The following is a 26,067-nucleotide window of genomic DNA, read 5'->3' as shown; positions in this document are numbered from 1 at the left end:
ATGACTCATATATATATATATATATATATGTATATATGTGTATATATATACATAATTTACATTTGAATGTTTTAATGTCAATTTTTAGGAACTTATTTGTTACAAACTAAATCTGTTGGGGAATTCTCACTTACCTTGTCATTGACTACACTCTTCCCATCCCAAGCCCATCCTCTTTTGGTGAAGTAGTTAACAGTTGCAAATTCAATTAGGGCAGAGAACACAAATGCGTAACAAACAGCAATAAACCAATCCATTGCGGTTGCATAAGCCACTTTGGGGAGGGAGTTCCGAGCACTGATGCTTAGAGTTGTCATTGTTAGAACGGTTGTTACTCCTGCAGAAAGACAGGAACCAAAAACATCAACAGAAACAAGAGAGCAGTGGAAATATTCTTTTTTTCAAAGCAACTTTCAAAACTACTCTATCACTTTAAAAAAATGGAAGAACAGTGCAAAGTTAATTATCACAAATGGCTGTTGTAATTCTTGAAGTAATAACTCTAAAATGGTTTCAGTTTGCATTTTTATTGGGATAAATCTCTTTTTTCTCTTTTTAATACTGTTAAGATTACAAAGGTTGGTGATAAGTGAAGTAGAATTTCCTAGGAGGAAAATAGGTACTTTAAATTGATCCATTGTGCATTAACATTATTTTTTTAAAAATCCCACACAAAGCCTCATATGAATGTATTCATCATTTATTTAAAACATGCTAAGCAATGGACCAATCATTCATACCAGTGATCACAATGGAATTATGATTAAGAAGTTCTTCATTCTAAGTATAGCTACCTAAATATGAAATTAATTCTGGATTGCTTAGCATCGTGAGGACATCATTTCTTTCATAATGAAGCTTAGATTCTGTAGAAAATAAAACAAGCAACTAAACCCTAAATCTTATAAAATGCAAATCATTGCATTTAAGGAATATTTTTGCCTCTGTTCATTTAAAAAATAATTTGGTTCCTTTCACTGTAAAGCTTTTCTGCCAGTAGTCAGGGAAGTCATAATGATTAAGTAAAAAAGAAAGCAATAACTCAGGAGGTAACTGCAACATCAGCCGTCAAATGTCTGCAATTACCTGTTTGATCAGAGATCCAATAGAAGTTTAATAATGTACATAGGGTATACATTAAGTTAAAAGAGATTTAAAATGTTAAAGAAATGTTCATTCATATGCTAAAGTTGTATTGTATTTTTTGTTTTCCCTTAGGATAAATACAGCACCTTTTTCTTCTCATCTACTAGATGAGAGTTAGTAATTCAAAATAGCAATAATTCTTTGATCATGAGTGAATGTGTCTAGGAATATGATGGTACTAGCAGGGGAAAAAAATAGAAAAGTCCTTGACCTGCTACTAAGTCAATATTAAAAAACACATTTACAGGAATGCATTGCCCTTTCATGCCTCAAAGTGAAAGGATTTAGACTGTGAAGATATATTCCTTTGAGAACTGGGTACAGAAGAATAAATAAATAGAAAACAAGACAGATACAATCACATATATCCACAACCAAAACCACATCTTCCCCAGCCCATGTGCTTGCACAAATGCATGTGTGCACACACACAAATACACACAAATACAAAACAAATGATAAATCAATATATGAAAATATATTTAACTTCCTTAGCAATTAAGGAAATATAAACAAAGTGATAATAAGATGACTTTTTAAAACAATATAGTCACCAAAGTGTTAGCAAACTTCAAAAGATTTATACTATGGTAGTGTTGGAGAGGATGTAGGGACATCCTTTCTGAATACGGATTACAAATTGGTGTCAAATCTCAGAAGCTGTTGTCTAATTCAAGGTCATAAAGATTTAGGGGCACCTGGGTAGCTCAGTCAGTTAAGCATCCAACTTCAGCTCAGGTCATGATCTTGTGGTTCCTGGGTTCAAGCTCTGGTAGCTCAGAGCCTGGAGCCTGCTTCATATTCTGGGTTTCCCTCTCTGCCCCTCCCCTGCTCACAGCTGTCTCTCCCTCTCTCAAAAATAAACATTAAGTTTTTTTTTAAATTTAAATGCATTTTAGGTATTTTATTTTTTAAAAAATTTACTGTTTTATTTTTCAGAGAGAGAGAAAGAGAGAGAATGAATGGGGGAGGGGCAGAGAGAGAGAGAGAGAGACTGACTCAGAATCTGAAGCGGGCTCCAGGCTCTGAGCTGTCAGCACAGAGTCAGACAGAGGGCTTGAACTGTGAACCGAGAGATCATGACCTGAAGCGAAGTGGGATGCTTAACTGACTGAGCCACACACGTGCCTCATAGGTATTGTATTTATTTGGATGCTAATGGAAATGGAAATATTTTCTCAGTTTCCTTTTCAGATTGTTCATTGCTAGGGTATACAAACACAAATGATTTTTTGTGTTGTTCTTTCTTGTACCCTGAAGCTTTGGTGAATGTGTTAGGTCTAGTAGTTTTTATGTGGTTTACTAAGGGTTTTCTGTATAAAAGATCATGTCACCCGTTAATAGAGTTTTACTCCTTCTTTTCCAAATTGTACGGTTTCTATTTGTTGTTCTAGCCTAACTGTACTGGCTCCAAGTTATAGTATAAGTAGAATTGGTGAAGGCAGACATCCCTATCATGTTCCTGATGGTAGAATCTTCACTGCTACGTATGCTGTTAGCTGGGGGCTTTTCTTAGATCCACTTGTATTAGGTTGAGGAAGTTCTTCTCTCATGTGAGTTTGTTGAGTGTTTTTATCATGAAAGCATGTTATATTTTGTTTTTTAGTGTTTTGACATGATTGTGTGTTTTTCCATATTCCATAAATATGCTGTTACATTGATTTTTGTATGTTGAATGAAACTTTCATCCTGGGATAAAACCCTTTGGTCACTGCATGTAATCCTTTTTATATGTGGCCGGTTTCAGCTTGCTTGTGTTTTGTTGAAGACATCTATATTTCTAAGGGATATGGATCTATAGAGGTTTACTGTTTTTTCCCCTTGTTATTTCTTTGTCTGTTTTTGGTTTTCTTGGTATAATGACCCCATAGAATTAGTCAAGAAGGTCCCTCACTTTTGTTTTCAAAGTTTGAGAAACAATGGTGTTAAATCTTCTTTCAATGTTTGGTAAAATTTACCAGCAAAGTCATCTGGCCTTGGACTTTTATTAATATTTTGTTGTTACTGCTCACTTCATGGCTTTACTTGCTATAGATTTGTTGAGACTCTTGAGTCATTTTTGGTGATTTGTTGTTTCTAGGAATTGGTCCATTTATTCTACGTTCCTAATTTGGGGGCATACAATGGTTCAGATTCCCTTAAAATCTTTTTCATTTCCATAAGGTCAGTTGTACCCTCTGACTTCCTAAATTTAACATTTTGAGATTTCTCTTTTATTTTTTTGTTCAATCTAGCTATAGGCTTGTCAATTCTGTGGATCTTTACAGTTGTGCATTGATTTTCTCTGTTATGTCTATTCTCTATTCCATTGATCTCTCCTCGAATTTCTATTAATTCCCTTATTCTTGCTTTGGGTTGTGTTTGCTTTTATTTTCTATTTTTAAGGTGGATGGTTAGATTATTGATTTGACATCTTTTTAAACATTTTTTAATTGTGGTGTTGTTTACAGCTGTATGTTTCTCTCTGAGAACTGCTTTGTTGTATCTCACAAGTCATAGTATGGTGTATTTTCATTTCCACCATCCTAAAGTTTTTTTCTAATTTCACCTGTGATTTCTTCTTTCATCCAATGGTTATTTATAAGTTTCTTATTTAATTTCTATGTATTTATACCTTTTCAAATTTCTTCTGTTACTGATTTTTAATTTCATGCCATGGGGTCAGAGGACACACTTTATATGATTTCAGTCTTTAAATGTATTGGGACTTGATTGTGGCTCAGCATAGAGTTGGATTGTGTTTTGATTTTTGTTTTCTAGCCATTCTTCTATTCTCTGCATTTTAATTGGTTAAGTTTAATCCATTCACATATAACATAATTACTGCTAAGGAAGAAGATAACTTCTGTCACTTTCTATAGGTATTTTATCTTCTTATTCTTCAATTCCTCCATCACTTCTTCTTTTTACATTAAGTAGATATTTTCTAGTGTAATATTTTAATTCCTTTAAATTTTTATTTTTCTTTTACTATATGTGTTTGAGTTATTTTCTTAAGGTGTGCCCTGGAGGTTCAAATGTATAGCAATCTAGTTTGCATTAATACCAAGCAAATATCAATAGTATACAGAAAACTGTTCTTCTACAGCTCCATGCACTCTTTTATGCTATTATCACAAATTATTTCTCCATACATTTTGTGCCCATCAATGCAGATGTACAATTATTGTTTTGTGCCATTGTCTTCCAAAACTGAAACAAGGGACTGACCAATAAAAAATATATTTAAACTGCCATTTATATTCACCTGATACTATTTATTTCTTCTTGTGGAGTTGAGTTATTGTTCAGTTCCTTACATGTCTGCCTCAAGGGCTCTTTTTAGCATTCCTTGTATGAAGGTTCTGCCAATGACAAATTCACTTGATTTTTGTTTTTACTGTGATCATAACTTCTAAAGAATAGTTGTGATGGATATAGAATTTTGACTGACAACTTTTTTTTTTTTCCTGTGGAGCCTTTTATTGCGATATCCTGCTGCCTGCCTTCTGCCCTCCACACTTTCTCAGGATTAGTTAGCTGTTAATCATATTGAGGGTCCTTTCTACGTGACAGCATTTTTCTCTTGCCAGTCTCAAGATTCTTTGTGTTTCCAGTTTGATTCTGATGTGTCTAGTTGTCTTTGAGTTTATTCTATTGCTAGTTTATTGAGCTTTTGCAATGTGATTAGTATTTTTCATTAAATTTGAAAGTTTGGGGCCATGATTTCTTCATATATATATTTAACCCTTCTTTCCTCTCCTCCATGACTACCCTTATACATACATTGATATGCTTGATAATGTACAACAGACCTCTTAGGCTCTTTTATTTTTTCTCTTTCTGTTCCTCATACTCAATAATCTTATTTGACCTATCTCTGAGTTCACGGATTCTTTCTTCTGATTGCTTCAATCTAGTGAGTTTCTCTAGTGAACTTTTCATTTCAGTAATAGTACTTTAGAACGACAGAATTTCTATTTGCTTCCTTTTTATAATTTCTATCTACTGATATTCTCTGTTTAATAAGACATCATAATTATACTTTTCTTTCATTCATTAGTCATGGCTTCCTAGCTCTGCTATTTTATCTAACATAGCTTATTTAAAGTCTTTATCTACTTAGTGCAATTGTACTTTTCATTAGGTATAATTTCTTTTTTTTCCCTATGAGTAGTCTAAATTTTCTTTTTTTATTTGCATACTTCACATTTTTTTGTTGTATCCTGGACATTTTGAATATTAATGTGGCAATTCTGGAAATCATATTCTTGCCCTGTCTAGAGTTTGTTGTTAATTGTTGCTTATGGTATTTGTTGTTGCTTATTTAGTGACTTTTCTTTTTTAATGTTTATTTATTTTTGAGGGAGAGAGAGAGAGATATAGCATGCTTGCAGGGGACAGGCAGAGAGAAAAGGAGAGAGAGAATCCCAAGCAGGATCCGCCCTGTCAGGACAGAGCCTGACACAGGGCTTGAACTCATGAACACTTGAGATCATGACCTGAGCCAAAATAAAGAGTTGTACGCTTAACCAACTGAGCTACCCAGGTGCCTCTAGTGACTTTTCCTAGCTAATTCTGTAAAGTCTGATTCTTTTTGTTTGGGGCCATTGAGTTCTCTGGGATTCTGTTTGTTTATTTTAGTGTAGTGGCCATCTGATGATTAGCAGTTTTCCTTAAATACCTGGAACCAAAAAACTTCCTCAGTCTTTGTCAAGTGGCTCTATGTGTCGGTTGGGATAGGTCTTCAAATTTCAGCCAGGTAGTTTACAATTCTACTTTAGCATACACTTTCTGCTTCTTAGGGCTTAAGAGGTGAAAATGTCAGGCCTTTTTGGGTCTTTATTGAGTGTTCACAAAGCTCTGTGTGTGCACGTGGGCTTTTAGATTCTAAAATACATGTCAGTGCTTTGAAACCACTTTTGTACAATTCATTCCTTAGCCTTTCCTCTCAAACTTCTTGTTTGTTCCAAATGTCATCCTTCACCTCAGGCAGAAGCAATGAAACATCTGCCTGTAAATACTTTCAGTGGCATCTCCCTGGTAGCAACTTTTGCACTAGGGGAATTCTGAGTTAGGTAATATACAAAGACAAGCCTTTTGCAAATGTCTTCTAGGGAGGCACCATAAAGTGATGATAATACCTTCTGAATGGGCTCCATTTCCTCACCCTCATACCAGGAGGCTTTTATTTGGAATTTCTTACTCCACCATTTTTGCTGGTATCTACCCGGAGCCCCGGCAATTCTTCTAGATGGGGCAAGGCAGTATAAAATATGAGTTAACCATGTTGTTATATCTTCAGATGGCCTCACAGTCACATGGCCTAGGTCTGAATTCTGGATCCACTATTTGCTGTTCTTCTGTGACTTAGAGCAAGTTCCTCAACGATTACTTTCCTCAAATACAAAACAGAATTATAAACTCTACCTTCTTCAGAGGTATGTTGTGAAGGTTAAGTATGCATTTGGCACAAAATCTGGCACATTAGAAGTATTCAGTAAATGTTAGCTATTTTAATTCTTCTTTTTTTGTTATCACTACTGCTATTATTAGAAATCTATCTTACTGAAATGACAACAGAAAATATAAAGTGATAAATGATACACAAGGCTTTTCACATGAACACATCTTGTAAAAGTAAAAAGGTGGCAAATATTGGCATATTCATTGATTGGAAAATAGTTTAATAATTTGTTGATTACCTACACTAGTAATATCACAACAATATTCCAAAGAGTAAAGTAGAGCTGTTAATTCGTTGCAAATATATCTACAATACATTTTGCTTAAAAATAGTTCATGACTCAATTTTCATGAAAATACATGTACTTGGATTTGTGTATCAATACAGACCCTGCATTAGCTTAGTAAATAAAAACTAAAATTAAAAAGGACACTTCAGTTACCATTTCAGGGAAGAAGGTAATATGTGGTTTGGATGGATAAAATATAAAATGGACTTGTGACTGATTTTTTATTGTTTCATTTCTTTGATATTTTCTAGAAAAACATGAAAGAATAAAATGTGTAAGGATACCATCTAAGATGGTATTATTAGTTATTTTGGGGAATTAACATTGGAGGGAACGCATTTTTTTCTTTTTTCCTTTTTTTCTACAGTGAACTTGCCTTGCTTTTGTGATAAGACAAAAAAACCCAAGAATTTTAATTTAAACAAGGGATACTCAAGTGTGAATTTCTGGGAATGATTGATCATAACATTAATGCTGACTAATTTAAAGAAGATTAATCAAAAATATAAAGTTCAAATTATGGCAAACCGCAAATTTAACTATGACTCTAATTCTACGCTGCTATTTTAAAAGTAGATTTGGGTTCAGTCATTCAAACTACTAAAACATTAGAGCAATTCAATGAGTCTACTATGAGGCTATTTTTCACCATAATCAAATCTTCCCTATATCTAATTTTTTTTTCATTCGATTGGGTAATCTTGATTAAAATTGGTAACGCTGACTATGAGTTTCTACCTCTTTCCCTCCTTCCCCTTTTTTCTTTTCACTGGAAGGCTGTGATTCTCATATGCCAGCTCTTCTGTCTGTTAGTTTAGCCTTGCCTGCACCCATCACACTATAAATACAAGATCTGGGCGTTAAATAAAGAGGTGCACTGACTGGAAAGCTCAGAGACCTTCCACATGCCTGTCCACCAACAATGGGCATTTTTCTATACCTACTAAGGCCTCCAAAAATGAATGTTCCCACATTTCTTCACCAGACTATCTCTTTCTTTATCTCCTCTGTGTGACTGCCATAACTCCATGCTTCCTTGGGGGACTTAAGTTTCTTTTTCAGTAAAATAAAAGGCAAATATCTTAAAGTGCTTTTAGCACTAAAATTCTATGTATGTATGTGAAATATATGTAAACATTTCCCACACACAGACAATATCTGACATGCAGCTCTTTGATATTCTGGTTTTATTTGATGTTAATATTTCTTATAAGGTATAAGTGCCAAGACCTCAACTCATAGGAGCTGAGCAAATAGTGTCAAAGTAAAGGAACACTAAGTGTTGGCTGCAAATATGTGCTGAGAGAATAAAATCAAATCAGGGGGAGTGATTTCAGCATAGAGACTGACACTGTGGGCTCCATGGACAGGTGCCAAATCTTAATTTTGTGACCCTGGGGGAAATTCCCTAGCCCCATGGTTCCACAGTATCTTCATTTGTGAAGTGAAGATTAAGAATAGTGTTTTCTTATAATTATGATATAGTGATCAAATGAGTTACTGCATGTAAAGCAGCGTCTCTATTATAAAAAGATACTTCAGTGCATGTGCAGAAAAATATTGCCCTGAAAACACAGTCAAGATAGAGTTAAATCAGAGAAATGAAATAAAATGAAATGAAACAAAATAAATACAATACAATACAATCCCCCTTTAGATTTTTATCCACATCAAATGTTGTGTGTGAGTGTTTGTGGTTGGGGTGTAGGATGGAAGTCTTGGAAACCAAACAGTCACAACTGCAACAGAACACAAATGTAAAATTGTGTGATACCACCTGCTGGTTACTGGTAGAAATGGCAGAAACAAACAAACAAAAAAACCCAAAAAAACAAAAACAAAACCCCAGACACTCTGAAAACAAAAGTGCTAGATTTTTTTAACACTACAAATAGAATAATATATGCACTATAAGGTTATAATGTTATTTTATTTCATTTTTAAGGCTGCAATTTTAACTCACAACTGTACTACATCTGAATGATAAAAACATTGAAACTTTGTGTTAGGCACAGAAATGAGAACTTAGATAACAAATCTTGTCATAAAACCTAATTAATTCAAACTCCACTAAGTTAAAATTTGTGAGAATTTAGAAGCCATCAATTATAATCCAGAAGAAAATGTGTGAAAGGGGACTTCTAGTGTACAGAATATTGTGAAAGATTATATATTTTTTTCTTTTTGCTTACCTGAATGTACCCTGGACTTAATACATTTAAACTCATATCCCTCTCCCCAGTCCTTTTCTTCCTGAAGCCCTTTTCTCAGAAAAAAAAAAATGGCCCCTATGACCTAAAGGAAGCCGTTTTCATATCCGAGGTTGAAGCTTCAGTGACCTATTTCCTCAGTTTGGGTAATCTGTCAGTCTAGGTAACATATTATTTCCTCTACCTAGGATCTTTTCCTTCTTACTCATTCCTCTGTTTGAAGAACATCTAATTCTTATTCCTTCCCTAAGTACATTACTGAGTGCCTACTAAATGCCAGGTATTTTTGCAAGCTCTGGGAACATACCAATGAACACAAGTGCAAAGATTCCTGCACCTGGGAGCGCACCCTCTGCGAATGCTTATGTACACAGCGCAGTCTGCTTATTCTGCAGGATTTCACCCCTAAAGGTGCCTGTGACCTGGTCCTACCCATAGCTCCATCAAATCATGTCCTTCTTGAACTTTCTGTTGGCTTACATGACTGTATCCTTCCAGTAAACTACATGGAGTAGAGCCTTGTTCATCCCCAAGATAAAAGGGTGCTCAGCAGAGTAGGAGGTCATTAAATAGCTTTTAAATGAATTAATAAATATTTACTGAAACGACTTCTCCAATGATCTGCAACTGATAAGCATTAACTTATTAGAATGATTGCAAGGAATCTATTCCTTCTTTTGTAACACAAGTAAGCATTTAGTCCTCGTTTTGTGCTGCACATGGTAGAGCTGTGAATGGAATGTGAGCAAAACCAAAAAAAAGATAAAAGTTAAAAATATATTTTTTAAAAGAGCACAGAGTAACCTAACATCATAACTGGGCAAAGGTCTATGATGAACTGTAATCAAGTGATCTACCTAGTCTGGAAATTTGAGTTAGGCTTCGCTAAGAAAATAAGGGGAAAAGTTAAAGCAGTCATCAGGCAAGGGATGATAATACTAGACTGGGGTAAGAACATGCATAGGAAGCCAAGGACATAAGGAAAGCATTTAAGAGAAATAGAAAGAAGCCTGGAAGGCAGGAAAACAGATCAGAGATTCATGGACAATGAGGCTCGAGGGGGAGGCAAGAGTCAGATAATTCAGAACCTGTTGGATGGTGTTAAGGTCATAAAACTTTCAAGAGCAATGGGAAACCATTATACTGTTCATTTTAAGCAAGGTAGTGTCATGATCACTTCTTATGTAAGATCACTCCTTTTGATTCTTAGAGCTTCCAGTTCTTTACTTACGTTACTGATCTCTTCCATGTTGTTTACTTTTTCCATCAGAGACATTAACTGATTTAACAGATTAATCCTAGATATTTTTAATTCCTTGTCTAATCATTCCAACATCTCTGTCATAACTGAGTCTGGTTCTGCGGTCTGCTTTTCCCCTTTCAACTGTTTTGATTTTTTTTTCTTTTGGCGTGACTTCTAATTTTTTTCATCTGTCCTCCCACCATCAAGTTTTATTGAGATATAATTTATACACATGGCTGATAACTGTTTCACTGAAATTTGACCATGTTCATTTGGGTAACAGGAACTGAGATAAGCAGCTATTTAGTGCAGGATTTATGTTAGTCTAGCTGTAGGGTGGTTGTGTTTAATGTTTGCTATCATTATAGGTGTCACGGGATCCAAGTTCCTTTTGTGTTCTTGTTGTGGTTTCCCCTCTTGACTTTGAATTTCTCAAAGTACTCTTCCTCCCAGAGAGTCTGTCTTCATATCTTTCTGCTAAAAGCTATTGCTATGCCACTCCTGGAGCTTTGCTTGTGTGGTAGGAAGGTGTAAGGAAGGGGGGCTGTTCTATAATCTTCTGATTGAATCTCCGTCTTCCAGTGGGCCTGTGTGTTAGGCTGTAATCTTCACAAGTGTGTCTCCTCTGGTACAGTTTTATTCCCCATTCTCCTTGTTCTCTTCCCTGGCTGCGGCATGCCCAATCTATTTCCTTGAGGTTCTCATTTCTGTTGACAGTGTTTCATGAGTTCACACCCCTTAGATGAGGCAGTGAGGTTAGAGGGGCTGGAGTGTGAGGAATGTCCACCTACTGGCTGGGACGAGGCTCTGGCCAGTCCCTTCCCCTGGACATGTCTTCCATTATGGATAAGGCTCTGAGTGTATTTCAAAATGATTCTTCTTTCTTGCTTCTTATTCTGCCACAGTAGTCAGGAAAGCATATTTCTCAGCTCTTTACCTTGAGAATCTGGTGGGATTCCTCGAGGTAATGCCCATGAACCTGCTGGACTCCACCATGAAACTCTGGCCTTAGGAGCTCCTCACTGTTATACTTGTCCATACTCCAGCTCCAGCAATTCATCAGAATGAGCATGTAAGTGCCTCTACCAATGTGTGATGCTTTAGTAGCATCTCTTTCAGGTTAAAAAAAAAAATCTTAGCTGCATCTCTCTGAATGTGCCTGCCTCTTCACAATTTGCGATGACACTTTGCCTGTCACCTTGATTCTCTTACACATACAATAAAAGTCTTTAATTTTCAGTTTGCTCAGCTTTTTCTTGTTGCAAGGATGACAGTGACAACTTGCAAGCTCTTCACATGTCAGTGCTGAAGCCCGAAGCCCAGGACCTTGATTTTAATACATGATTTTTTTTATAACTTCCCATGTTATTAGTCAGATGTTTATATTTTTTCTACTTCTGAATTTCTGGTTGTGTTCTGGGCAGTTGAGTTTAACAGATAATCAGAAACACCGGGGAATATTTAGCAATCAATATAATATAGGCAACCTTCTGGAACTGATGTCAGGAGATGACTGATAGTCATAAGGCAAATTCACAAATCTCTGAATTGGCCAGCATAATTAAATTTGAAACATCGATGCTCTGACAGTTCACTGTGTTCCTGCTAAATGAATGTTAAAAGGGGAACTTTGAAAGCATATAAACATGAATCAAAATGAATTATAATATGAGAGTATTGCTGTATTTACATCATTTTAAAATTACTTGTGGAAAATAGGAAAATTCAAGAAAAACCAAGTTTTTAATCCTCTATACCTAATTTATTCAATTAGCTTACCTAATACTCCATTCCCCAACAAACACACACATTAACATCTTGATTATATTTTTGGGAAAAGTGTTACTTATGAAATCTGGCCAATTATTTAATTCCTTAACCATAAGCAAACTCAAAATTATATTTTAAGATTGAAAGGAAGAAGAAAGTTCATACAGTAATGTTACTAACCCTAATTTAACATCAATATACACTATTAAATTAGTAGTATGTTAAAACCTCCATAGATACAGACTAAAATTTATTTGCAACCATGATGAATAAAATAGTACATACATGATAATGTATATGAGTATTCAGGGACTCTGGGGAATCAGTAATAAATCCTCAAGCTATGAGGATCAGTTAATATTCCAAATGTGGGTTAAGTGCTCCTTCCATGTTACCAGACAGTGCACCTGCATATTTCCAGAACATAACATATCATATTTCCCCTCCCATCTCCTCAAACAGACTGTAACCTCTGTGAAGAGTAGGGATTATATCTTTCTTGTTTACCTTGTGTCTGAACGGTGTGACATAGTGCCTGGCACATATTTTTGCATTAAATGAATGAATAAATATAGTTTATGAAGCAAATATACCTATATGTTTGGATATAGACATGGAAATGAGTGCCTATGACTGTGTGTGTTTGAAGTTAAATATATCAATACATAAAAATAGCCTAATGCCAGATATTTTTTTTTCCAGAATTCAATTACTAGGAAAATGGATGCTTTGTAATATTTAAGATTAGAGAGTATGTATGATCATTGCAACAGAGTTTTTTGTAAACATTTTATGTGTTCAATAACCTCATTCAAAATATTGTATATATAATAGTGTATATGTAGTATATAGAGAATATTTGGTATATAGTGTGGATATATAAATACATATACATACATATATATGTAATATTAAACACATATTAATAAGTTAACCTTAGTTAAACCTTAGAAAGTTATTAAGCTAAGCACCAAGGCATCCAAGGACATTTTTTTCCATTTTTAAGGTATTGCCCATATTCTGGAAGTTGGAGAGGGCTTGCCAACACTTGATCTGCATTCCAGCAAACAAAAGGGGAAAGGAGGAGAGCCATATCCACTCACTTTGTGGGCATGCTTCTGAGCCTAAGACTACAAATGGAAGATTATACATCTAATTTTTGCTCCTATGTATTTGAGAACTAGTTATACAACTACATCAAGCAATAAGAGAGGCAAAGAAAGGTAGTCCTGATTTGGTGTACACTGATAGAATCAAGATTTCTAGTATTCTGTAAGTTATTAAAAGACAATCATCTCTGACAGATGTATACCTGTGACTGTCCAGAAATTTTCCTATGAAAATCTGGGAAAGGAAGAAAGGAGTGTTTTGTACTGACCCTCTAACATGTCCTAATACCCAATAAATACAACTAAACTGAACAGACATACATTGGCCTCCTGCTATCCATGTGCTGGCTGTGCAAATAAAGCTTCAAGACAGCTCCAGGGCCCACTTCCAAACAGTGCAGTCCCATCTAAGGAGAGACTCCACAGCTACCAGTATTCCATGAACATTCCGTCTTTTAACTACTCTTCCATTCTCTTTGTAGCTGTCCTTTACCACTGGTCACTTAATTGTTCATATTCCACAAAGCAACATGCTGCTCTCCTAGTCTTCTTATGTTACTCCTCTTTCTTGACAATATCATTTGTTCCTATTTCCTAAGCCATATCATGAAGATCCTCAAGAATATATCTCATGAGCCCCAGTCCCAAATATCTGAACATTTCCTGAATATCTCCACATGGACTCAATAAAAATTTATTGAATCTTCTAAATGACACTGATTTCTTCATTAAAAATGTATTTAGTCTACTACATGCCTGTCACTTCATTAAACATGACTATATAAAAAACATGAATTAAATGCTCAAGGAGAATATAACCTACTAGAAGGTGCAGATAATTGATAGAGATGTTACACAGACAGTAGAGCAAATTATTGAAAAGGTTTCGGGTGCTCTAAGACTCCCTCTGGATACCTATTCATATTCTGGAGTAAGAGGAGGTTTCCAGGAAGTAGCAATACATAAAAGGAGATTTGAAAAGTCTGGGGAATATGTTTAGTGAAGGAAAAACATGTTCCTAGGTCTGATGTAGGTCAACATAGCAAAAGGAGGGTTCATAGTGGGTTAGGCTAGGGAGGTCTCACACAGATGTAATCATGGTGAAAGTTTCCATCAGTGGCTGCAATGCAGAGCCACAGAAAGGATTCATGCAGGAGAGAGTTATATAACTGAATTTGAGCTTCAGAAAGATCACTTTTGCTGCACTGTGTAGAATGGAATGAAGGAAGGTAGACGAGGGGCAAGGAGAGCAGAGAAAACGTTGCTAGTAATCTGACACAGAGGAGTCCCACAGAAATCTCAAATTTTAAGCCATCACAACTGAACCAAAATCTACGATGTCTTCCATAATTCTCTGTTGTAGGGAAAAACAGTACATTTATCTAGTCACTCAGTTGGAATCTAGGGGTTTTCTGCAATGCCTACATCCCTCAAACCCTTCAGACCCACCAGGTCCTGCACATCAGCCCTCCCTAGTGTCCACGTCTTGTCTGTAACTCTCTCCCCACCAATATCCATTGTCCTGTTTTATGCCTTTATCATTTCTCACCCAGATGATGTCAATTATCTCTTAATAATCACCCTGTATCATTCATACCATTTCAATCTTTTTATTGATATTCCCTATAAGACTCTTCTCCAAGTTCAAATATGTCAATTTTACTCCCTTGCTAAAACACCCTTCAAGCAGTTTCCATGCAGTTTCCATGGCTTTTGCATAGGATGTAAGGCTGTACAGGAACTGTCCTCCACCTGTCTAACCATCCTTACAAATAAAGGAATCCTATACCTAAGATAAACCCATCAATAATTTATTGTTCTCCATATGCTTCACGTTGCTTTTGATGACTACGTGCCCTCTGCTTAGAATATGTTCTTTCCCATCATACTAAATTAGAGGCTTGACTTGATTTTTCTTCCTTGTGGGCTTCTCTGAGGTCTTCTTCCTCAGATATAATAGTTTCCTCTTTTTGCTCTTACCTTATTTTAACATATTTCTTTCTTGACACCCATAATCCTTTACTTCACTTACTTATTTACACGTCTGTCTCATTCCTCCACACTCTGAGCTGCTTGTGGGCATGTGACTCAGTCTGTCTTTTTAAAATGCTGTCACCTAACTCAGAATCTGGCAATAGTGAATACTCATTATCTGTTGGTTCACTGATTGAAAGAACAACTTTTAAACACTGAACAGTAACAGCGGTGGACCATATTTGTAGTTGTTTAAGAAGTAAAATACAAGTTAAGAATTGAGTAAGCTTTAAAATAAAACGTAAGTTTAATCAGAACATTGTAATATAAATGTGATGTAAAGATAGTATAAATCTTGTGCACACAAGTCTCATAATCTTATATTACTCCAGAAAGGACAATAAAAAGTGTCACTTAGAAGCACCTACTACAGGTATTATCATCATACTCATTTGTGGTTGAGGAGACTGAGGTTAAATGAGTTGACTAACTGAAGTTCATAGTATGATCAAGTAGGGGTAGTGGGATACAAAATTCGCAGTCTGTCTCAAAAGCCCATGCTACTAAATTACACTGCCTAAGCTATAAATAGAATCCTCTTTCAAAGTCAATTGTATGTCCATATCATGTAATTTTCAAGATCATGAATTCTAACACTTGCATTTTACTGCTGAAGCCCCTAAGATCTTAAGAAATTTTAAAGTTATATCATGCATTAGAGTATTTACATTGCTTGAGCAGTGGCTATGCACAGAGAAATGTGCACTAAAATCAGGCAAGAGTTTGGATTCTGCTTCTACCACAGCAGCTAGGTGACTTTGCTAAGCTTTGATCCCTCCCCCATCTGCAAAATGGAAATGGTCTTGTTTATGGATTTGGGAGGATGGTACAAGCATAGACACAGAATTGCTCAACAAATATTAAATTCTCCCTTCCCTCTCTCTTAGCCTCAGTGACTTTATCTCTAAAATGGGAATTATGTATTTTATATGCTTGAACGTTAAATGATATCAGCAAATGCCTCTTTTGGAACCTGTCAGACAAAGGGTGCTAGCTTCTCTGTTATTTCTGAGTTTATGAAGGCCCCCAAGGTATGAATAAAGAAGCTAAGAATCTAAACCAAGGATGCAAGAGTACCATCTAGTGGTGGTTTAAGTAAAATCAAAAGACACACTTGCTGGGATGAGCCTGGGTGTTACATGGAAACCAACTTGACAACAAACTATGAAAGAAAAAAAAAAGACAAAAAAAGTGAATCGAAAGTCAGCACCCACAGGGACACTGTTGTAGTTTGGGTAGTTTAAGTTTATTTTAGCTCCTAGAAATTTCCAGACACTTGATTTATTGTCAGTGATTTCTAAAAGGTTATGATTCAGCTCTTTGATTAGGCATATTTTGATAGCCTTTTGCTGTAACATGGGTTTAGGAGTGTCATTATGACTTAAGACCAGTGTCTTGTAAGGATCATCCACCAATCATAATTTATTATATTTGAGTGGTGATTTCTAAGAAACCTAGCATGGTTCACATCTAAGCACAAACAGTATTGGGGATGATGTAGGAATTCTGGATGAAAGTAAGACTGGATCTAAAAATGGTTGAATATAGCCGGCCACGAGGACCGCTCTGAGATCTCTGCACCTCTACTTCATTACCTAAGAAATAAGAATCTAGTCTGCGGTCACTGTAAATGTCGCAGTAATTGTTTTGGGCAGCAAAATTCGTATGTCTGTGTTCCTCCCAAATTCATATGTTGGAATCTAATCCCCAGTGTTACCAAGGGGTAACTCTGGGAGGTGATTTGGTCATAAAAGTGGAGCCTTCATGAATGGGATCAGTGCCCTTATAAGAAGCAGCCAGAAAGCTAAACTCTCTCTTTCGGCCAAGTGAGGACATAATGAGAGGTCGACAGTCCATACCTGAGGAGAGGTTCCTCACCAGAACCCCATCATGCTGGCATCCAGATCCCAAACTTCTAGCCTCCCAGGCCGTGTGAAATAAATTTCTATTGCCTCTGAAAGCCACCCAGTCTGTGTACTTCATTGAAGCAGCCTGAACTAAAACAGTAATATTCTGATTTCATGAGTTTAAAAGAAAATAATATATTCAATATGATGACAACAAGGCAATGAGAGAACAGGAGACTGCATCAAACACTATCCTGTATAAACTCTCCATTGTTTTCAAATCTTTTTACTATTTCAGCCTTGTAATTGCATTGCCATAAAATGCAGAGTGACTATTCAAATGTTAATAGTGTTGGTGACTTCTTATAGCTCCCTGAGGTGATTTAGCTGGGGAGATAGTATGTTATTTGTGATGAATAATGCATTATTAAAAAAATTTTATCACAAAAAAGTCACCCAAGTGGAAATCATTTCCTTGAAAGATTAGGATATTTTTTTGAGAGATCAAAAACTAGGGATAAGTACCCACTCAAAATTTTGCTCTAGTGAAACTAAATATTTAATGACCCAAACCTGTGTGAACAGTAAAATACTCAGAGTATAAAAGTCATTAGTTTCCATTTTGTTATTGCAAAGCTTAAGGGAAGAAACCAAAATTGTATTCACAAAAAAATTAAAATAAAAAGCCCTCCTTTTGAAACACCTGAGTTCTCCCTCATATGTACTATAAGGATATCAGCTTTCATGGATGAGCTCAGAGAAAATGTAAATTATAGAAAAATGGTTTCATAGACTGCAGTCAAAAGCAGTAATCAAATTCTTCACCTAGAATTAAACAGAAGTTTCTAATGACTATGGTGATGTTATTTTAAGGAGCTAATACTTTTGAAGACCTGGGTTAACCCAGTTAATTTTGCTTAAAAATCCAGAATATGACACCTGGAGGGGCGGAACTTTGAAAAGCCATTTAATATATTAGATGCTGTGCCATAATCAGATTGCATCAACTCTGGGGCAAGGACTAGGGCAAGCAAGGAATGTGAAATAACTTAATAAGTAACTGCTGATACTAACAGTTAACTGGCAAATTCAAATCTGAAGGTTCGCCTCAAGTTCTGATCTATGTTTAGTAAGCCTGACTCTCAAACAGAAATTACCGCTGTATGAAGAAATCACCTAGGATATTTCTGACTTCAGGCTCTAAAAGAAAAAGGGAAAAGAAGGAAAAAGTAGTTTCACAGCCTAACAGTGCAGTAGAAAATGTGAAAGCATTGGAATCAGAGAGCTATAAGGTCAAATTCTTTGTTACTGACCTGCTGTCTGATAATGAAATAGTAGCTTATATCTCCAGGTTTCAATGTTCTTGTCTGAAAGGGGGGATAATTACTTTCCTATCTGGAGTTGTGGTTTTTGTTTTCTTTTCAGAATTAAATAATGAGTAAATCTGAAGTGCCTAAGAGAGTATATGAGGGACCAGAAAGTATGCAATAAATGCTATTATATTTTTCCTCATTATTGTGATTACATAGATTTCGAGGTAGACAATGGGATAGGAATACCTGCCCTCATGATTTGGATGGCTATAACTCTATTGGTGATATTTATACACCCTGGACAAAATCTACAACTTAAAAGAAGCCAGACAAAACCACAGGATATACTTTTAATTCTTTTCCCGTGCCCTTACTAATAATTCACTCTCATCAATCAAGCTTAACCAGGCCACCTAGATTCCCAAAACAGCTTCTAAATCTGCCTCTAGACTAGAACTAGCAAAGCTTTCTAATTTTCCTTGCCATGGTTTATTAATGTATTTTGCCTCAGTCACTTTCCTAATTGGCAGTGGCTGACTGGGATGCGTCTCTGACAGCGGGAAGGAGGGCGGCTGGTGGGCTGGCAGCTTGCTGATTAGCATGTGCTGCCTTGTGCCAAAGTCAATTCTGGGCTGCCAGGTGTGCCTCCTGTTAGCTCTCCGCAGCCCAAGCCTTGTGGAAGACGGGGATCTGGGATGCGTTTTGCAGAGACTGCTTCTGTCCTGCGCAGGCTTTTCTTTCATTGGTATCAATTCCTGTTACCACCCAGGCATTCTACTTCCTCGGCCACCTTCTTGCTACTTTCCATTTAAAACCATCTATGTCTCCTTCCAAGGCTGTGCCAAGTGACTTTCTGATTTTCCCTCTGTTTTTCCTTAAAATTTTTCAGCTCTACTGAGGCATAAATTGACAAATACTATCATAACATATTTAAAATGTACCATGTGATGAATTGCTATACATTGTGAAATCCCCACCATAGTTAATTAATAGACCCATCACCTCACATATTTATTTACCTTTTCCTCTCTCTTCGGGGGAAAACACTTGAGTTCTAGCCTCTTAGCAAATACCAATACAATACAGTATTATCAACCACCATGTTATACATCAGACCTTCAACCCTTATTCATCTTATAATGACAGTTTGTGCCCTCCTACTAGTCTTTGCCTATTTCCCCCACCCTCCAGCCCCTGCCAGCCATCACTCCACTCTGTTTCTGTGAGTTCAACATTCTCTCTCTTTGCTTTTGATTGTCTAGTTCATGTGGAATGTTCTTTCCTATCTCTTCACAGCTTCATCATAGGCTGCAAATTCCTATGTCCATAGGAACTAGGCAGGGAAAATACACAGGCAGGGTGGGCAACAGTGAGTAGTGAGTAGTAGGGGCGGTGGCAGACTAGAGACTGCATGTCCGAAGGGGCTGTTGCTACTCAGTTCCGGTTCAGTGTTGCCACGCAAGAAAAGGACTCCTCTTTTACCAAATTTTCTGATTTTTTACAATCACCCTTCTTTAAACAATGAAAATGACTGAAGCATCTATATATATAAATATGTGCCCACCATTAAATATACATAAAGATAATAAAAGATATAGTATATGCAAAAATCTATTTATCCATCTATCTACCATCTTTTATGTCCTATGTAACTCTACGGTATTCAGCAGCTGGTTCAGATAAAGTGAAAGAAATGGTCTTGTATACGAATATGGGAAGTAGTTGAAACCTTATAGAAATGGAGATTATAAGCTCTGGCCAAAGGAATTTGAATTCAAGAAAGAAACACACACACACACACACACACACACACACACACACACACACGATTTGGATTCAAAGAACCTTCTACAGTATCCTTGGTTCTCAGAAAATACCCAAAGTTGCTCTTTGTTAAATACATAAAGCAATAAAAGTATAGGTTTACTTTTAAGACTTAGAAACCCTGTGCATATACTGGTTCATGGATCCTCTCAGCACCACTATGAGGGAGAAGGCACACATTTTACATCCATTTACAGTGGAGAAAATGGTGTTTAGGGAGGCTCCACACTTGCTTAATCTAGAAGCAGAGACAGGACCTGACAAGAGACAGACTAAGCTCTCTTTGTTCCGAATGCAGTATTTTTTCAAACACGTAGTAAGCACTCAATAGTGTTAGCTGCTTTATAATTAAAGAAAAAAATCTATATTCATTACTTCAGATCACAATTCTCTATTTATTGAAAAACAATCACCTCATAATTAAGGAACTTTCTGCCTGACAGGTGACTAGTCTCCCAAAGTTCTAGTGGGATGTTCTTCTTATGTACCAATTTTGTGACCACCTACAGTATGTAGCTCATATGTTCACATAGCAGGTGCACAAAGCCCATTTTGTGTATAGCTTTTTAGAACTAAATGAAGATGCAGGTTTTTCACTCACCAATTCCACTGTAGACAAGATGTTTCTGATATTAAATAACTTGCTGAACATGCTGTTAAGGGGAAAGGAATGCCCCAGAGTAGGACTAAATGTTGAGAGAATTAGACAATGATGGGGGAAACAGCCTAAAGGGAAGGTAAGAATGGGGAAGGGAGGAAGAAGACTAGAAACAATATTGACGAAATTATGAAGAAAACAGGTATATTGATAACTCTAAATGACAATCTAATAATTAGCTGTTTAACATTTGGCTTCATGATGTGTAATGTATGTTTAATAAAGAATTTTAACCATATCCAAAGAGAAGTTTGACCTTTGTCCTCAGCTTCTGGGAGGAAATGTCTAGGCCTTGGAATAACACAACTGAGAGGGGTGGCTGTTTGCCTGGGGGCTATGGGCCAGCCAGCCAGTAACAACTGGATTTAAGGCTGCAGGTTTTTTGTTTTGTTAATGTTCATTTATTTATTGGGGGGAAGGGAGGGGGCGAGGGGGGGAGAGAGAGAGAGAGAGAGAGAGAGAGAGAGAGAATCCCAAGCAGGCTCCATGATGTCAGCACAGAGCCTGATGTGGGGCTTGAACTCATGAACCAAGAGATCATGCATGACCTAAGCCAAAATCAAGAGGGAGACGCTTAACCAAATGAGCCACCCAGGAGTCCCAGGATGGCATTTTTTTGGTTTGTTGTTGTTGTTGTTTGTTGTTTTTATTATACCACATTAGCTTGTCCTTCCAAGCAACTGGAAGCTGAGATCAGCCACAAGACCAGTCACCCATGTGACAGAGCCCCAGCAAAGACTCTGGACACCAAAGTGTAGGTAAGCCTTCCTGATGGGCAACGTTTATATGTATGGTCACATATCGATGTGAGGAAAGCAGTGCTGTCCATGGCTCCACGTGGAAAGGACAAGGGGAGCTCTGCATCTGAACTCTGCCCACACTCTATGCGCTTCTTCCTCTGGTTGGTTTTAGTCTGTACCTCTTCCCTGGAATAAACCATAACCATGCACATGACAGCATTCAGTGTATTTTGTAAGCTCTAGTGTGTTATCAAAGCTGAGGCTAGTCTTGGGAACCCCTGATCTTAGTCAGTGTCAGAGTGACTGCAGCCCTCTGTACTGTATTCCTTCTAAACACAATTAGCTGACCAATTGCAATGGATGATTTTTATTAATTGTTTTCCCAATAGCCATTCAACCTTCTTTTGGAAGCAGCCCTCTCACTTCCAAATTTAAAGAATTAAGAAACTACTTTTTAGTTTATATGATTTTAGTTTTGCCTTCTTCTTTTTGAAGTCACAAAGAAAAAGGCTTATCTGTCTACCTAAATCTATCGTCTATCTATTTAAAAGCAGTTTGCATTTACGTATTGTCTCAGTTCAACTTACTTTCTATCCATTTAGAAAGAGGCAAAATAGTAACTGCACTCCTGAAATTTAAATTCTAGAGGGGGAGTCAAATTCTATAAAAAATATTTTTCTATAACATACTAAAAGATGATATGTGCAATGGAGGAAAAATTAGAGTAGACTGGAGAACAGAAACAGTTTTGGGAAGTAGTTTACAAAGTTAAGTTAGACTGCTAGGTGGTTCTCTTTGAGAAAAGGACAGTCTAGAAAAGCCCAAAGGAAATTGAAGGAATGAGGCACACAGGTATCTGCAGTAAGAGTGGTCTGGGAAGTAAGAGAGACAAAGCTCATAAGTGAATGACTGGCATGTTTATGGAATAAGGAGGAGCCCAGTGTGGATGTCGGGGGAAGGATAAGAAATAAGAAGGGTAGCAGAACTAGAGCTTGGAGGTGAAAGGAGTCCATACTGCATTAAGACTTGCTGACTTATGACGGGCTTTTCATTTTCACTGAGTACATTGGTGAGCCAATGGGTTTAGAGAACAGGTGTGACATGATCTGACTTACGTTTCAAAAGTGTCCCTCTGGCTACCATGTTGGGAACAAAGACCCACAAGAGTGGAAGCAAGAAACAATAAAAAGTCTAGTGCAGTGTTATGGATTAAATGTTTACATTCTTCCAAAGTTCGTATGTTGAAGCCTCAATGCTTAGTGTGGCTGTATTTAGAGATGGAGTCTCTAAGGAAGTAAATAATATTAATTGAGGTCATAAGGATAGGGTTCTGATTCAATAGGATTTGTGTCCTCCCTGTTTTTCTCTCCTCCCCCCTCAGCCCCATGTGAAGGCCGGGTGAGGACATATGAGAAGGTAGCCATCTGTAAGCCAGGAAGAAAGCTCTCACCAGAAGCCAACCCTGCTGGGCCTTGATCATGGATATTTAGCTTCTAGAATTGTGAGCATGCCAGAGTCCAGCTCTGGCCAGGTCCAGGGGTCCCTAAAGGATGGACGGTGTCAGCGAGAGAGAGTGAGAGAACCCCAAGATTCTTTCTGATCACCAGGCAGGCATCTCTGTCCTGTCAGTTTTGGTGTCTTTGTTTATGGGTCAAACATTAACATGGCATCAGAAAATGGAATTTTTACAACAGATAGTTCTCTGTGGTAAGATGTTTTGGAAAATGTACAGAAACAGGTTTTACAGAAGTATTCTTGCAGAACTGCCCCAATTATAGTGGGCATGATAATGTATTCATTTTGATAACGCTAAGATTAAGTAATAGGTTAAGTTGTAGATACTCTTATCCATCCCCATCACAGCTGCCAGGGTAAGAGAAGGTGTTTGTGGAATGTAGGCCTCAGGGAAGGGACTGCTATACATCCCCAGTTAGAAAAGGTATATGCAGTAACTTATGTTCTGCTCTTATCTGTTCCTTCTCTCTAAGTTAGGCTCTTTGTCTCCAGGCAAGACTTAATTGTCCAGTTATATTCTTTATGGCACCGGAGAGCCAACCATACCTTTAAAGAGTTTAGCTCATTTCCAATACATAGAATAGCCTCCTCGAGTGCATTTACCTTTGTGTCTAGTTTTATGATATTTTGAATAGCTAGGGCATGAGAGACATTTCTCGGTAGCTAATTTACATGTTGAGCTGTATGAGCCTCTTGGACTAATGCAATGGTAGAAACAAAATTGTACATGTAAAGGTCAATCTTTTATGAGTAAGGGTCATTAGCCTGTTTATAGCTCAAGGGAAGTATAGAGGGAAACAGGACCTGCTGGAGACACGATGTCTTTTTCCATAATCAAAAAAAGAAGTTCCCACAATAAGTTCCTTCACAAGGTGCAATCATCATACCAGGACCAGAATAAGGGGACAAGTCACTCCCAGTACCAATTGACAAGGTACCTTGGGGGCCAGTGCTCAAGCAGAAATAATTGAGTGGGGGTGGATATCAGTTGCCATCTGATGGCAAGAGACCGTGCAACTTGCTTTAACCTCACCAGGAGTTTTCTCGACTAGTGGGCTCAGAATGGTTCCCAACATGAGAAAATAAGTTTCTGTTGTTTAAGCCTCCCAGTCTGTGGCAATATGTTGTGGCATCCCAAGCAGATTAAGACATTCAGTGATCAAGGAGAGAAATGATGGTGGTTGAATCTAGGGTATAAACAAGGTTACAGGTTTTAAGGAGAGGAGGAATGAAAGTTCAGTTTTGTGCATAGTGAATTTGAGATGTATACTGGAAATCCAAGTGGAGATATAAGGAAGACAATTGGAGGGAGGAGGTCTGAACAGAAAATATAAATTTGGTAACTTTTCCATGAAAATTGCAGCATTCCATGATAAAGGATGAGTTCACCCAAAGTAGGAAATATAGAGAAGAGAATGGCTAAATATTGAGCTCTGGAGCCCTCTGATATCTAAGTGGTCTGGGAAAGAGTGTGAAGCAAAGGAGACTTGGAAGACATGAAAAGTAAGGGATATCTCAAGACCATGCGGCTATCTTGGAAACCAAATGAAGAAATCGTTTCCAACAAATGCCTTCTCATTTAGTGGGGAGAAAGTACCCTTTCAAAGGCTGTTAGATCAAGTAAATTGATCTGAGAACTGGCCACTGGATTTAGCAATGATGAGGATTTTGTCAGCGGTAGCTTTGGTGGAACAATGGAGACAAAAGCTTAAGTTGAGTGGGTCTGAGAGATTGTGGGAGAATAAAAATTGAGGACATTTAAATAAACATAACTCTTCCAAGTAAAACACTGAAAAGGAGAGAAGTAAAATGAGGTGGCAGATAGTGGGTTAGTAGAGTCATGGGAATTTGGTTTGAAGATGAGGTATATAACACCGTATTTGTATTTCTGGTGAGAAAGGATCAGACACCGCTGCCATTAGCGAGAATGGGGAGGTATTGTTGGAATAATGTCCTTGAAGCAGCTGAGAAGGGATGAATTCTAAGGACTTGCTTTTGCCCAAAGGTGATTCTCCAGAGGAAGGGGCTACAGAGGATCTTTAGCAGCCGATGATCCCAGCAGCTGGTTTACAGATCAGGAAGAAGTGTCTGTTCATATCTTCTGCCCATTTCTTCACTGGATTGTTTTTCGGAGGTGGAGTTTGGTGAGTTCCTTATAGATTTTGGATATTGACCCTTTATCTGGTATGTCATTTGCAACTATCTTTTCCCATTCCGTCGGTTGCCTATTAGTTTTGTGGATGGTTTCCTTTGCTCCCCAAAGAGGACATCCAGATGGCCAACAGACACATGAAATGATGCTCAGCATTCCTCCTCATCAGGGAAATGCAAATCAAAACCACACTGAGATACCACCTCACACCGGTCAGAGTGGCTAAAATGAGCAAATCAGAGGACTCTAGATGCTGGCAAGGATGTGGAGAAACGGGCACCCTCCTATACTGTTGGTGGGAATGTAAACTGGTGCAACCCCTCTGGAAAACAGTGTGGAAGTTCCTCAAAAAATTAACAATAGAACTCCTCTATGACCCAGCAATAGCACTGCTAGGAATTTACCCAAGGGATATAGGAGTGCTGACGCCTAGGGGCACATGGACCCCAATATTCATAGCAGCACTCTCAACAATAGCCAAAACATGGAAAGAGCCTAAATGTCATCAACAGACGAATAGATTAAGATGTGGTTTATCTATACGATGGAATACTACATGGCAATGAGAAACAATGAAATCTGGCCATGTGTAGCAACATGGATGGACCTTGAGGGTGTTATGCTGAGCGAAATAAGTCAGGCAGAGAAGGACAAATACCATATGTTTCCATGTATAGGAGGATTAGGAGGAACTTAACGGAGGATAGTGGGGGAGAAGAAAGGGGAAATCGTGGGGGAGAGGGAAAGAGGCAAACCATGAGAGACTCTTGA

At 37.4% G+C, this 26,067-nt stretch overlaps 1 protein-coding gene across 1 annotated transcript in view; it reads right to left on the bottom strand.

The window, feature by feature from the left end:
- GABRA2 (gamma-aminobutyric acid type A receptor subunit alpha2) overlaps positions 1–26,067 on the bottom strand; it is a 128,532-nt gene that overhangs the window by 13,981 nt on the left and 88,484 nt on the right. The window contains exon 9 of the mRNA XM_077757825.1: positions 135–337. Within this exon, the coding sequence (XP_077613951.1) occupies positions 135–337 (203 nt within the window). The remainder of the gene's footprint in view (positions 1–134; positions 338–26,067) is intronic.

Source organism: Crocuta crocuta, unplaced genomic scaffold (assembly GCF_008692635.1).
Source record: "Crocuta crocuta isolate KB4526 unplaced genomic scaffold, BGI_CrCroc_1.0 scaffold282, whole genome shotgun sequence".
In the NCBI taxonomy this organism is placed as follows: domain Eukaryota; kingdom Metazoa; phylum Chordata; class Mammalia; order Carnivora; family Hyaenidae; genus Crocuta; species Crocuta crocuta.
Note: the sequence above shows the minus strand (reverse complement) of the source record. Positions and strands in the feature narration are given on the sequence as shown.